This window comes from Gracilinanus agilis, chromosome 1, assembly GCF_016433145.1.
Source record: "Gracilinanus agilis isolate LMUSP501 chromosome 1, AgileGrace, whole genome shotgun sequence".
Classification (NCBI taxonomy): Eukaryota; Metazoa; Chordata; class Mammalia; order Didelphimorphia; family Didelphidae; genus Gracilinanus; species Gracilinanus agilis.
In genome coordinates this window covers 109,366,584-109,380,221 of record NC_058130.1, presented here as the reverse complement: position 1 = coordinate 109,380,221, position 13,638 = coordinate 109,366,584, and the positions used below count along the sequence as shown (strand labels likewise).

General features: G+C 37.8%; 1 protein-coding gene across 1 annotated transcript in view; it reads left to right on the top strand.

Moving 5' to 3' along the window:
• Nucleotides 1-4,835: 4,835 nt before the first annotated feature.
• The window catches only part of FSD1L (fibronectin type III and SPRY domain containing 1 like), a 93,948-nt gene continuing 85,145 nt past the window's right edge, over nt 4,836-13,638 (top strand). The window contains exon 1 of the mRNA XM_044685295.1: nt 4,836-4,863. Within this exon, the coding sequence (XP_044541230.1) occupies nt 4,849-4,863 (15 nt within the window). The 5' untranslated portion in view covers nt 4,836-4,848. The remainder of the gene's footprint in view (nt 4,864-13,638) is intronic.

Sequence of the window (13,638 nt, the reverse complement as noted above, 5' to 3'; positions counted from 1 at the left end):
CATTCATTAGTGCAGTTTCTAAGACTGTACCTGTTTGTGAGTAAATTGCCCTTTGCTCAGCTCAAGGATGAGAGCAAACAAGAATTTAACTTCCTGATTACAGGCTTTCTTATTGTTTGGGGGATGGGGAAAGGCAGGAGGTTGGAGAGGGATTGGAATAAATGTCATAGTGTGTGATGCCTAAAATGGGTGCTCTTGATACTAATTTACCTACATTTTTTTTTTTACTTCTACAATTTAGTGTTTTCTAAAGTAATACCATTGGTAAAAAGTGATTTGATGAAACCCTTGCAATGGATGGGAAATAAGGGAGATTGATAGGGGTTTAACTGAAACATATAATTGGGGGATAGACATACCTCTGGTCTGATTGTTGATAGACTACTAAGGACTGTATATATGAATATATAATCAGCAAAAAGCTGTCCTTCAGACTCCTGACAAATAGGGAGCTAAAATAATATCCCGTATTGTATGAATGGATTGAGAAGTAAAACTTGGTGAGGGAGTCAAGTTATTAAATTTTTTATTAAGTGCCTACTATGTGCCAGACACTGTGCAAAGTGCTGGTAAGACAAAGAAAGGCAAAAAATAGTCCCTGCTTTCAAAATCGGTCACATTATATTGGGAGGAAAAAAGTAAAAACAAACAAAAAAAACCTTCTATGTACATAGAAGTTATATATAGAATAATCTGGAGGTAATCTCAGAGGAAGTACTCACACCAATGAGATCTTTAAATTAGTGGATTGTAGAAATTAAGTGAGTTGGGACTGATTTAGTGTTGGAGCTTGAATTGATCAGTATCTATGACAAAGAACTGCAACTTTCTTTTTATACTTTAAATACATCATACATTTATTCTATTGTATATAGTGTATGTTTATTTACAGTATCACTCTATGTTTCTGTTATTATCATTCCAATGGATATAATGTCTTCTAATAATAATAATATTACTTATAACCACAACATTAATATAATTTTCAATGGTAATTTTGTTTTTCCTCCACATTTATATCAACAAGAAGCTCTAGAAATACAAAGGCAGCCTTTAGGAAATAAAATCATTCAATCAACAAGCATTCATTAACTGATTACCAAACACTGTATCCCCTAAAATCTCTCAAGGTCCTTTTTGTCAAGAGGAAATCTCTGAATCGAGAATTCTCCTTAAACAATCCTTCCTTCCTTCTAACATATCTTAACAAAAATTTCAAATACAAATGTAAAAGCCTAGGTAGGCAAGTATTAGAGATTTAAAATTTTATTTGTTATTCCTGTCCACACTCTTCTGAGTTACTTTAGAATATAGGGCTAAAAGTAAGGGAAAATTACAACTCTATAGATTGATAATTTTTGTCTTTTTAAAATTTTTAAGTGTAAAAAACCATCCAAGGCTTTGATTTCTCAATGGAAGTGCTTAGTTGGGTGAGGTGTGTGTGATTGGTTTGACATATGGACCAATGGGTTCTTTAGTGAGAACAGGTACCCATGTGAAAGCTTCTTCAACCAATACAGATCCAGAAACTCAGCTATGACTTACAGTATTTTATTTTTTTGAAATTTAGAGTCTTAAATTGCTATCTGCCTGAATGGATATTGAGAATTTCAAGAGTATAATATACATCTGAGCCAGGAAATGAACATGTCTAATTCTTTCTTTCTCTTTTTTTTTTAAACCCTTAACTTCTGTGTATTGGCTCCTAGATGGAAGAGTGGTAAGGGTGGGCAATGGGGGTCAAGTGACTTGCCCAGGGTCACACAGCTGGGAAGTGTCTGAGGCCAGATTTGAACCTAGGACCTCCCATCTCTAGGCCTGACTCTCAATCCACTGAGCTACCCAGCTGCTCATGAACATGTCTTTCTGACTTTAATTCTAATCTTCTGCTCAGTATACCATGTTTCTCCTCATTCATGTGTCAACCCAAATTATAGGAATTTAAACAAGTTATTTAAATCTTTGAAGCTATACTTTTCGATATGATTCAAGATAATATTGAATTCCACCTGTTTCTTGAAATCAGGTATTTAAGTAAAGAGTCTATAACAACCATTAAGTAATTGTATAACAGGTAAGAATTCAAAATATTTGAATATAAGAAACATATAGCAAAATGAAGGGTCACCACCTTCTCTGATGGAAGTCAATGGCATGTGAATGAACATAAATGGAGGAAAGTATAATTCAGACTCTTTACTAGATATTATTAGATACACAGCCTAAATTTTTATTAGCTTTTTTGCCGATTCATGTTAAGTTTGCATTTTATTAAAACCAACAAATCTTTTTCAGATGAACTGGTACCTAGCTATTGGTTTGACATCTGAACTGATGTCATATATTTAAGAAGTTTTTTTAAGTTTTTTTTTTTTTAACCAAAAGTGTAAGACTACATTTATCCCTTTTGCATTTCATCTTATTAGATTGGGTCCCAAATTGTTAAGATCTTTTTGAATACTGCCTCATTCATCCAACATGTTAACTATCCCTTTGAGTTTTGTGCAAATTTGATAAGCATACCATCTATGTCTTTATCCCATTCACTGATGAAAATGGTAAACAATATAGGGCCAAGTACAAATCCTTGGTTCAATTCCTTCTAACCTGGTTGTTCCTGATTTCTCTTAGAGCCTGGTCATTCAACCAGTTCTCATTTCATATAACTGTAATCTCATCTATCCCACATTTTACAGGATTATAGACTTATAGTTAGAAGGAACTACAGATCTCTCCTTCTTATCCATAGGGATAATGGAAGAAATTTTGTGAAACATTTTGTTGAAACCTAAGTAAACTATAGTCACAGCATCCTACTGGTTTAACAATTTAGTAAACTTGTCAAAAAGGGGGAAAAAAGGTCAGCCTGCCATTCTTTGCTCTTGCTTAAATTGTGCTGCCTCTTTGTTTTCCTAGTTTTGTTTTGGAAATTTTTAATAATCATTCCTTTAATATCTTCTACAACATGCCAGGAATTGAAGGTAATGTCATTGGCTCAGATGAGTTTGCCAACTCCATTTTCTTTAATTAAATTCTAATAAAAATTTGTAAGTACCAGAAAGGCACTAGAAATTAAAAAACAAAACAAAACAACGACAGCCCCTGACATCAAAGAGCTTACATCTTAGTAGGGTGAAAAGGGTAGAGTATACATCTTGGTTCCTTTGGGTGGGCCACATGCTAGGGCTCAACTTGGTTGATTTCTGCGTGACAGGGGTCTTTGTTGAAATTGACTGACAAGTGAGCCAAGAAGAACTGATCCCTCAGGTTCTATATAAATTAAAAGGAGCAAAACTCACGCTTTTGAGCATACAGTTTGGGGCTCTGCCAGTATCTACTTAGGACTCTTCTTGGTGTGGGGGATTTCTCTTGCTGGCCAGCAGTCACGTTAACTATAAAAACAATGGAACAAGCTTGGGCAGGTCTGACATTGGATTTCAATTCTTTGCTTGCCTCTTTTGCTTTGTGTATCTTTGCCTGAGCACAAGTGACCAAACAGTAATCCAGAGATGGACATTTCCAGCCTTTGTGAGTAAGAAATAAATGAATGTCTTATACTTGACATCTACTTTATATATTGAATACTTTCTTTAAAAGGGACCGTGTTAATTCCTGGCACCCTTTAATTATATTAAATATTAATTAAATTCTAATTAACTTCTGTCTTCAAAGACATCAATGATCTCTTGATCGAATCCCTGTCTATTTGACAGTCTGAGCCCCTTTCTGAGACACTCTTTTGGGATGCAGGTGACACATCCTTCTTTTCTAATTTCTCTAAATATGTTATTTATATGCTTGAAGTCTTTTGGGTATAGATTTCATTTTGTTTGTTCCATCTTTGCTGGGTGGCACTTTATTTCAGTTCAATTCAACAATTATTAAATGTACAAACCACACATTCTAGACACTAGAGATGGAAAGACGAACTAAAAAGACCCTACCCTCTAATAATTTATGTTTAATTGCTACTGTGTAGTTTTAAAATTTTGTGATTGTGTCAGCACTATTCTTTCCATTACTCATGTTACTTTCTCCTTCCTTCCTTCCTTTCTTTCCCCGCGTTATTATTACTCCACCTTAATAAGGATGTTTCCTTTTACTTATAACATTGAAGTTTCACTCACTCTAATTGAAAATTGAGCTTGTGACATAAACTAATGAAACTGGCATAGAAAAGTCAGTTTCAAGATTGTCACTGGATGCCAACACAAAAATTTTGCTGAGCCTCAGACACTTTGCTTGGACTTCTTTGCACTTATCCCTTTCTCTTACGTGCCACACTTGGTTGCTGGGGGTTTTTTGTTTGTTTTAGTTTTTTAGAGTGCTTATTGAACTTCACTTGATTTCAGTTTGTAGAACATCTTTGATAGATAAGTTCCAGCTGAACACAGTATTCCTCATCAGAGATTCCACGACTCGTTACTCTCTGCGCTATCCCAGACTCAGTCTCTCTGGACCTACATCCTCAGTCTCTCCTTCCTCTCTCTGCCCGTCCCCCCTTCTTTCAGTACAAATCTTGCACAGTAGCGAACCATTCTCCACACACTCAGCACCACACTGCCCCCTCCAAGGCTGCCAGGAGGCAGTGCGCAGGCGCTGAGGGCCGCGCCCTCCCCCGCCCCTCCATCTTGGGGGAGGGGGTCTCCACGCCCAGCAGTGAGGGGTGTGTGCGCAAGCGGGTTAGGGGCCGGAGTTTTGGGTTTCAGCGGGCGGGGACTGGCAGGACTTCGGCCCTCGAGGCCGGCAGCGCATCAGTCTCCCGGGAGACGGCGGCGGTGAGGGTGCTGCAGACTCCTTCTCTCTCTCCCCCCTAGTCGCAGATCCCGGCGAGCGCGAGGCCTCCCCATGGATTCCCAGAAAGTGAGAGATGGGGGTGGGGGAGTGGCGCCCCTTCCTCGCGCGAAGGGCGGGGCGGGGCTCGTGGCCGCGGCCTGCTATGTGTGTTGGGGGTGGGAGGTGGGGAGGGAACCCCATCACCTGGACCTCCCCCGCCTCTCCTCGCGGCGCTGGGGGGGTGGGGAAGGGCGGTCGGTTCCGAGGCGTGCAGCCAGATACCCCTCCCCCTTCGCCCCCGCCTCTAGGCTAGGGAAGGATGCGCTAGCTAGGCAGCTGGAGGAGGCTACGGCGCGGTTCCCTTCACGGCCCCGCTGGGCGGCGGGTGCTCTTTTAAAATCAGGCCATCCCTGGAGAGGCGAGAGCGAGTCCGGGGATCATTGTCCCGTCCAACCTACGCCCTCGAGTCACCCACGGGAAGGGGGCGGGCAGAGCCTGGGTCCCAGAGCTGACCCCCTAGAGTGCACCGAGGATGTTTTCATCCTGAGTGGGAGGGCTGTTTAGTCTCGAGCTCAGTTTTCCTGGGCATGGAATGGTCCAGGCCTTTGAAGTGATGAGAAAGACCCCATTCTGAGATGAAACTTCTCTCCAGTCCGCCAGGGTCAGAGTCTTGAGGCCCAAGATAGGGCTTTTCCCCAAACCCTTCTCCCGACCTGGTGAAAGAACTCCAAATTTTCAATAATCAATGACATTTCTATAGATAACTTCCCCACTCCTGGGCTTGTCAGTGTTTGCTGCGATTGTCTGGAAAAGTGATAATTTTAGTAGTTAGAATTTTAAAGCCCTGTGTTACAGAGCTTACCTCTTTTGAGCCTCACAACCATGATGGGAGGGAGATGCTAGAACAATAATAATATTACTACAAACAATGGCAGCTAATATTGATATAGCACTTACTCTGGGCCTGGCACTATGCTAAGTGCTTTACAATTATCTCAATTGATCTTCACATCAATCCTGTGAGGTAGGTATAATAATAATAACTAACATTTATACAGCATTTTGGCCAGGCTTTGGGGTAAGCTCTTTACAACTTATTCCATTTGATCCTCATATAACAACCCTGTGGGAGATGTGCTGTAGTAAATAGTAATGATAGATAAGTATAGAGCTTTGACAGAGAATGAAACAGAGAAATTAAGTAATTTGTCCAGAGTCGCCCAGATAGGTGGCAGGATGGGCACTGAGGTTGTCTTCCTTTTTTTTTTCAAGCCTTACCATCAATTTTGAAATCAACACAGTGGATTGGTTCCAAGGCAATAGAGCAGTAAGGGCTAGGTGATGAGGGCTAAGTGACTTACCAGGGTCACACAGCTAGAACTTATTTGAGGTCAAATTTGAACCCAGGACCTCCTGTGTCTAGGCCTGGCTCTTTGAGCCAACTAGCAACCCCCCCCCACCCCCCCCCCCCCCTTTCTGATGTCCATGGCTGGCAGTCTGTGCCATGTACCATCTAGTTGCCTCTAGGAAGTACTTTGATATTTTTATGTTGTGGCCAACAATTTTGGCTATTGGAAAGAAATTTTGAATCATATATCCAGGTTTGCAAGGGCCTCCTAGGTCATTTAAATTTGATCCCCTCTGAGATCCAGCAGAAGTTAAGTGACTTGGCCAAGGAGAGTTACATAGCAGAGTTGGGATTTGAAATAGATCTTATGACCTCAAATTATGCACTTTTTCCTATATATGACACTGTCTCTTTTAGGGAGTTTCCAGTCTTAAATAAACAGCTGGCATTTTATCAAGCTAGTATTAATAAGTGTCAGGTACTGTGCTACAAAGTGAAGTAAAAATCAAACAGTTCTGCAAAGAGCTTACAGACTAAGAGTAGAGTAACAATTCATAGTTGTTTAGTGCTTTAAGTTTGGCCAGAGTAAACTGTTATCCTCATTTTTATAGAAGAGGAAACTAAGATCAGAGAACTGAAATAGCTTCTTAGACACAAGGGTTATATACATACTAAGTGCCAGAGCTAGGATTAGAACTCAAGTCCCTTGATTGCATTCTCTGTTCTTCCCTCTACACCATATTCTCTCTCTTTGAAGTGGAATTAAAAGTGTACTAATAAGTATTAAACAAGGAATCATAAGCATTTTGTTCTATTTTTTCTGTTTCTAGTTCTGTCACTATCAGTGCAATTTTGGGCAGATTAGTTCACCTCTATGGGCCTTGGTTCCTTCCTCTGTAAAATGATGGTGTTGATTGATTTCTATGGACACTTTCAATTTTAACATTTGGTAATTCTGAGGGTTTTTTTGCACCGGAATCTAGCATATTCTAAAGGAGAACAGTGTTTAGGGTATTGTATTCTAAAATATATTTTATTAGGATATTAATAAAAGTAAATTTGAGGTCATTCTTTTGGAAGCTCTAAAGCAATGGTAAGACTTGTTTAAAGAGTTTTTATTTCAAGATTATTGATGAGTAAGTTAGGCATGTGAGAATGTAAATATTTTTAACTTGAACATTTACAATATACAGTTAATGTAAGCTTGGATCTTCAGTAAGAAATTAGAGTATATGCTTCTACTTTTTATGACTAGCACTAAAATAGGCTTCTAAATATTCCGCTTTTTTTGCTTTGGATTTTTTTGTGTCTCATATGTGTTTAATTTTTAAGCAATAGTTTTATTTTTAAACATAACTTTTATTGTCAATAATTGCAACTTTTTAGATGAGAAATGTTTTGATTTAATGATTATTTAATGCCCATTTTGTGTAAGGTCCTTCCATTTTGGACTTAAACAAAGAGAGGCTTTGTGGTATAGAGAATAGAGTACTAGACTTAAAGCCAGCAAGATCTGTGTTTGAATCCTGCCTCGTAATTAATAGCTGAGTAATCTTAAGCAAGTCATTTAACCTCTGTAGACCTTATTTTTCGAATCTTTTTAGAGGAGGAGTTTGGATTCAACCACTAAGGGTTCTTCTAACTCTAAATCTATGGTTGAACAAACAGTAAAGTATTGGTAATTTTCACTTAAACACTCTAATTGCAGTGAGCCATGAACACAAGTTTATCATATTTTAGTTTAGAAGGACTGAGTTAAACTTTATGTCATAGCAAATAAGCCATACTGTTTAAAATAACATTCATTTTATAGTGTGTAATTTAAAAAAATTCAGTGCTCTTGATTTGAATTTTTTCTCAGAGAAAGTATCATAGAATCATATTACATTTTTAAGGAGATCTAAGTTGTTCAATATTTTTCTCTATATTATCAAAGAGGAATACTAATATTTTACTGACAAATGCTTGATAGAGTGACTGGCTATGAAGAAATCTCTCTGCCACTCTTTGGAAGTGAGGGTTTGTCAGTAATCAAACTGTTCTTTCTAGTACAACTGTATATGCAGGAACAACAACAAAAAAAAATGGAAAATGATGGTAAACATACTAACAAGGATTTAATGCTTATATTCCTTTGAATTCTACTTTCATTTGCTATGGTTCAATGTAGAAAGGCTGTCAGAAAGAAACTTTGAAACACGATATTTTGTTGGTCTTTTGTACAACTACTCTCCGAATGAAACCTAGCCATGTTCACCTTTGCCCTCAGGTTACAGAGTCTCCTTTATATCTTTAACAAATGGTTTCCAAGTAATAGAGCCAAATGAGGACTATTAAATCCAAATTGAAAGAGGATTGGAAGCTCTGACTCATGTAACTCCACTGCTCTAGTTATAGGATCTGAGGCTTAACTGAAGACAGGCTTACAGTAACGTGATGGCTGCTAGTCAGCGGATAGATTAGCCTGACCAGCTGCTTTTCTGTTTGAGGAAATAATTTGAACAACATAATGTTAGCAACAGAAATTCTTTGAGCAGAGGAACTAAAAACCCCAACTTAGTTGCTTTGGATATGTATGTAAGACATTCTGAATGCAGACTTCAACATTAACTTCTATAGATAGTGGGATTTTGTTGAGTTTCTGAACTGCATTCTTTCAGAAGACTTGTTAAATGTAGGTGGTTTTATTTGATATAAAAAGTCTTTTGATTATATTAAGTAAATTTTAAGAAAACCACAAAGATTTCTCATAAAATGAAGATGTAAATAGAGAACATTGAGATACTTGGAGGAGTTTGAGGAATTACAGGATTTAAAACTTGGGATTTGGGAAAGATTAGTTAAATTTTTGTGCAGGAGACCTTCCACGTGGTGAAAGCCAATGCTCTCATCTTAGCAAACCTGAAGAAGCATCAAGTTAGGTATGAGTGGGGAAGAGGATCACTGAGAGTATTAGTACACCCTTTGTTCTCTTTTTCCTTCTCTTCTCAATCCAAATGATGTGTTAGCATAAATTGTAGCCTTAAAGAGAGAATAATATGATACAGTTCTTAAAATTTTTACTAAGTATATTTTCTCATTTGAAGGGCACAATAATTTTGTGAGGTAAGACTACAGGTGATATTAGCTATATTTTACAACTTGAGGAAGTTGAGATCACATAGCTATAAGTATTTTTTAATAAAATTTTATTTTTTAGAAAAAAAATTTTCAATGGTTCCATGATTCATGTTCTTACTCTCTCTCCCCCCCACCCTCTACCCCTCCAGTAGCTGACACGCATTTCCACTGGTTTCTTCCTTTGTCATCAATCAAGACCTATTTCCATATTATTGATAATTGTTCTAAGGTGGTCATTAAGAGTCTACATCCAAATCGTGTCCGCATCAACCCATGTGTTCAAGCAGTTGTTTTTCTTCTATGTTTCCACTCCTGTAGTTCTTCCTCTGAATGTGGGTTGCGTTCTTTTCCATAAATCCCTCAGAATTGTCCTGGGTCATTGGGTTGCTGCTAGTACAGAAGTCCATTACATTTGATTTTACCACAGTGTATCAGTCTCTGTGTATAATGTTCTCCTGGTTCTGCTCCTTTCACTCTGCATCAATTCCTGGAGGTCATTCCAGTTCACATGGAATTCCTCCAATTTATTATTCAGCCATTCTGGATGGAAATTTGGTACTATGCCCAAAGAGCGCTAAAAGAATGTCTACCCTTTGATCCAGCCATACCATTGCTGGGTTTGTACCCCAAAGAGATCATAGGGAAAAAGACACGTACAAAAATTTTATAGCTACGCTCTTTGTGGTGGCAAAAAACTGCAAAATGAGGGTATGCCCATCAATTGGGGAATGGCTGAACAAATTGTGGTATCTGCTGATGATGGAATACTATTGTGCTAAAATTTTATTTTTATTGCCATGCAAAATACATTTCCATATTTGTTGGTCATTGTTGTAAGAGAAAACTCATACATAATCACAACTTCAAAATAAAACCATAAATCCACTGATGTGAAAGACAACTCCAACAGTTCTTTCTCTGGAGGATAGAATTCCCTGTCATAAGTCCTTTAGGATTGTCCCAGATCATTGCATTGCTGAGAGTAATAGCTATAAGTATTGAAGGCCGAATTCTTTCTTTCTTTCTTTCTTTTTTTTTTTTATATCTATATGTATTGAAGGCTGAATTCTTAAAAGTCCATGTCTGATCATGTCACTCCCCATTATCCCTAATGAACTCCATTGGCTCTCTCTTCCTTTTTGGACCAAATACAAAACCCTCTGTTCAGTGTTCAAAGCCCTTTATAATCTAACCCCCTTCTACCTTTCCAGTCTTTTTACAGCTACTCCTACCATGTACTCTAGTGATATTGGCTTCCTTGCTGTTCCATGGTTAAGACACTCCATCTCTGTGTTCTGGGCATATTCTGTGACTGTTCTCTGTGCCTTGAATGCTCTCCCTCATCTTGGTCTACTGATTTCCTTGGCTTTCTTTAAGCCTCCACTAAAATCTCAACATCTACAGGAAATCTTTCCCAACCCTTTTAATTCTAGTGTCTTCTTTCTGTTAGTTATTTTCTATTTAGAGCTTGTTTGTACATTATTTTTGTACAATATTTATTTGCTTGTTGACTCCTTCATTAGATAATAGGTTCCTTGAGGGGAAGGGCTGTATTTTGCCACTTTTTGTATCCCCAACACTCAGCATAGTGCTTTGTACATAGAAGGCTCTTAATAAATGTTTATTGACTGACAGAATTTGAACCTAAATCTCTCCTGACTCCAAAGTGAGACACCATCTTGGTTTTTTTAACTGAGGAGATTGAGATTGTTTGAGGGAGCTTGAGGTTTACAGTTTTCAACTTTCTCTTGATATCTTTTTTAAAAAATCTTTACATTCTGTCTTAGAATCAGTAATACTAAGTATTGGTTCCAAGGCAGAAGAGTGGTAAGGGTGAGGCAGTGGGGTTTATGTGACTTGCCCAAGGTCACACAGCTAAGAAGTATTGGAGGCCAAATTTGAACCTAGAACTTCCTGTCTCTAGGTCTGGCTCTCAATCCATGAGCCACCTAACTGCCCCCTTTGCTTTGATATCTTAATTTTGAGTTATTTATCACCTGCAAATATTTGAGAAGCAGCAATTAGGTTGATTTGCCTGGGACTCATAATGTTTTTAGTATTCTAAGCAAAATTGGGAGTGGTATTAGGCAGCTAGATGGTGCGGTGGATAGAGCACTGGATCTGGAGTCAGAAAGTTTATCTATGGCCTCTGACACTTAACTAGCTATGTCACCCTGCTCAAGTCACTTAACCCTATTTGCTCTGGTTTTCTCATTTGTAATATGAGCTGAAGAAGGAAATGGCAAGCCACTGCAGTGTCTTTGAAAGAAAACCACAGTGAGGATCTCGAAGTGTTAGTCATGACTGAATAACAAGAAGCAAGGTTTAACTTTGATCCATTCTACCTTGTTCTCTTTGACTCCCCTACTTTTTCATTCACCCCAACACTGCCTTCCCCCTAAATCCTCTCCTTTCTGCCTCAGTGTTCAGTATCTTTTTGATGTTCAAACACTTCACATAAGGCCACCTATGACATATTTATCCCTCTCTATCATAAGCAGAATTCCTCTTACTTGAATGCTTCTGGTCTCTGCTGCGTGTAAAACTGATTAAAGTTCATTCTTAGTAAGGTGTGAATATTTGATAGGCCTAGGCATAACCTGCTCAAAAGTTATCTGATTTTCCATAAAAATATAAGAATAGTTTTGTTTATGGCCTTCTGGTATTGTTTTAGTATTAGCCCTTTACATCTTGCTTTTATTATGTCTCAGCCTTTGCCATTGTATGAAAATTAGGAGATGCTTAGCAAAAAACTTATGTTTGGGGGAATTGTGATAAGGTCAACACATAGAAGTGAAGCAAAATGTAGTGAGTTAAAAAAAAACCCACAAAATTTTTCTTGTTAATACCAAGCAAAGCTACCTCCATTGGTAGATGAGTTATGATATAACTCAGTTTTATAACTGTTTAAGGTAACAAAGTACTTTGCATAAATTCTCATTTGAGCCTCACAACAACCCTGCAAGACATATACGATAGGTGCTAGTAACCTCATATACAAAAGAAGAAACTTAGCCAACTTGCCCATGATCTCAAAGTATCTGTCACAAGTGGGATTTGAATCTTAAGTCTAACACTTTTCTATACCATGCTGCCCCTTAGAGGTATGCTTGGGCTGAGTTGACTATGAGCCTGGAGATCTACAAAATTTCTTTTACATTGTTCATCTTCCTTTCCCCTTCTTCATGGTGATCTTTCTCAGCTGTCTCAGAAATCTTATTCTTTCAATACCTTATTCTCAAAACTGGTAAAGATCTGAGATCAGTAATTTATACTTATTGAAAGATTTGGATTATACTTTGAGCAAAATTCATATTAAAATTAAAGTTACTCCAACCAGTGGTTGATATTTGAAGCCTGTTATCTCTATTTGTGAGAGATTCCGAAGTGAATTGGATGGTAGAGATAAACTCTGGATTTAGGAAGACCTGGGTTCGAGACTTACCTCTTGAAGATAGTATTTGTGTGATGACAAGGCAATTATAGGTATTTTTAGGGGAGATGCCATTATCCTTCCTAATTCCGAGGTTAAATCAGCTAGGTTTTCAAACTTGGGGTGCTTCCCAGGTCATTCTCTTCATCTTACATATCTTGTTAGACACAAAATCTGGTCTATTCTGCCTCCTTAATATCTATTATATCTGTCTCCCCTTCGCTCATATAACTACCACCCTAGTTCATTCGTGGATGATAGTCGCCTCTTACCTGAACTATTGTAGTATTCTCATTAGTCTTTTCTCTTTCCAACACATAATGCACTCAGATGCCAGAATAATAAACTTAAAATATTTTTTATTATCATGCAAAACAGACTTCCATAATGGTCATTATTTTAAGAGCACAATTAAACAAAACCCTAAAATAAAACTGTGATTACATCAATGTGAAAGATAGTTTGCTTTGATCCACATCCATCTGACTCTTTAACAGTTCTTTCTTTGGAGAGAGGATAAGATTCCACATCATAAGTCTTTCAGGATCATCCTAGATCATTGCATTGCTGAGAGTAGCCATGTTTTCAGTTGATCATCATATGATATTACTGTTACTGTGTATAATGTTCTCATGATTCTGCTTGGTTTTTTTTTTGTATCAGTTCATTCAGGTCTTTCCAGCTTTCTGTGAAATCATCTTATCATTTCTTATAACACAATAGTGTTCCATCACCAACATATACCACGATTTGTTCAGCTTTTCCCCAACTGATGAACATCCCCTCAATTTCTCATTCTTTGCCACCACAAAAAAAAGAGCTGTTATGAATATTTTTGTATAAGTAGGCCCTTTCCTTTTTTTATTATCTCTTTGGGACAGACCTAGTAGTGGTATTACAGAATCAAAAGGTATGTTTGCATTCTTTTTATAGCCCTTTGGGCATAGTTCCAAATTGCCCT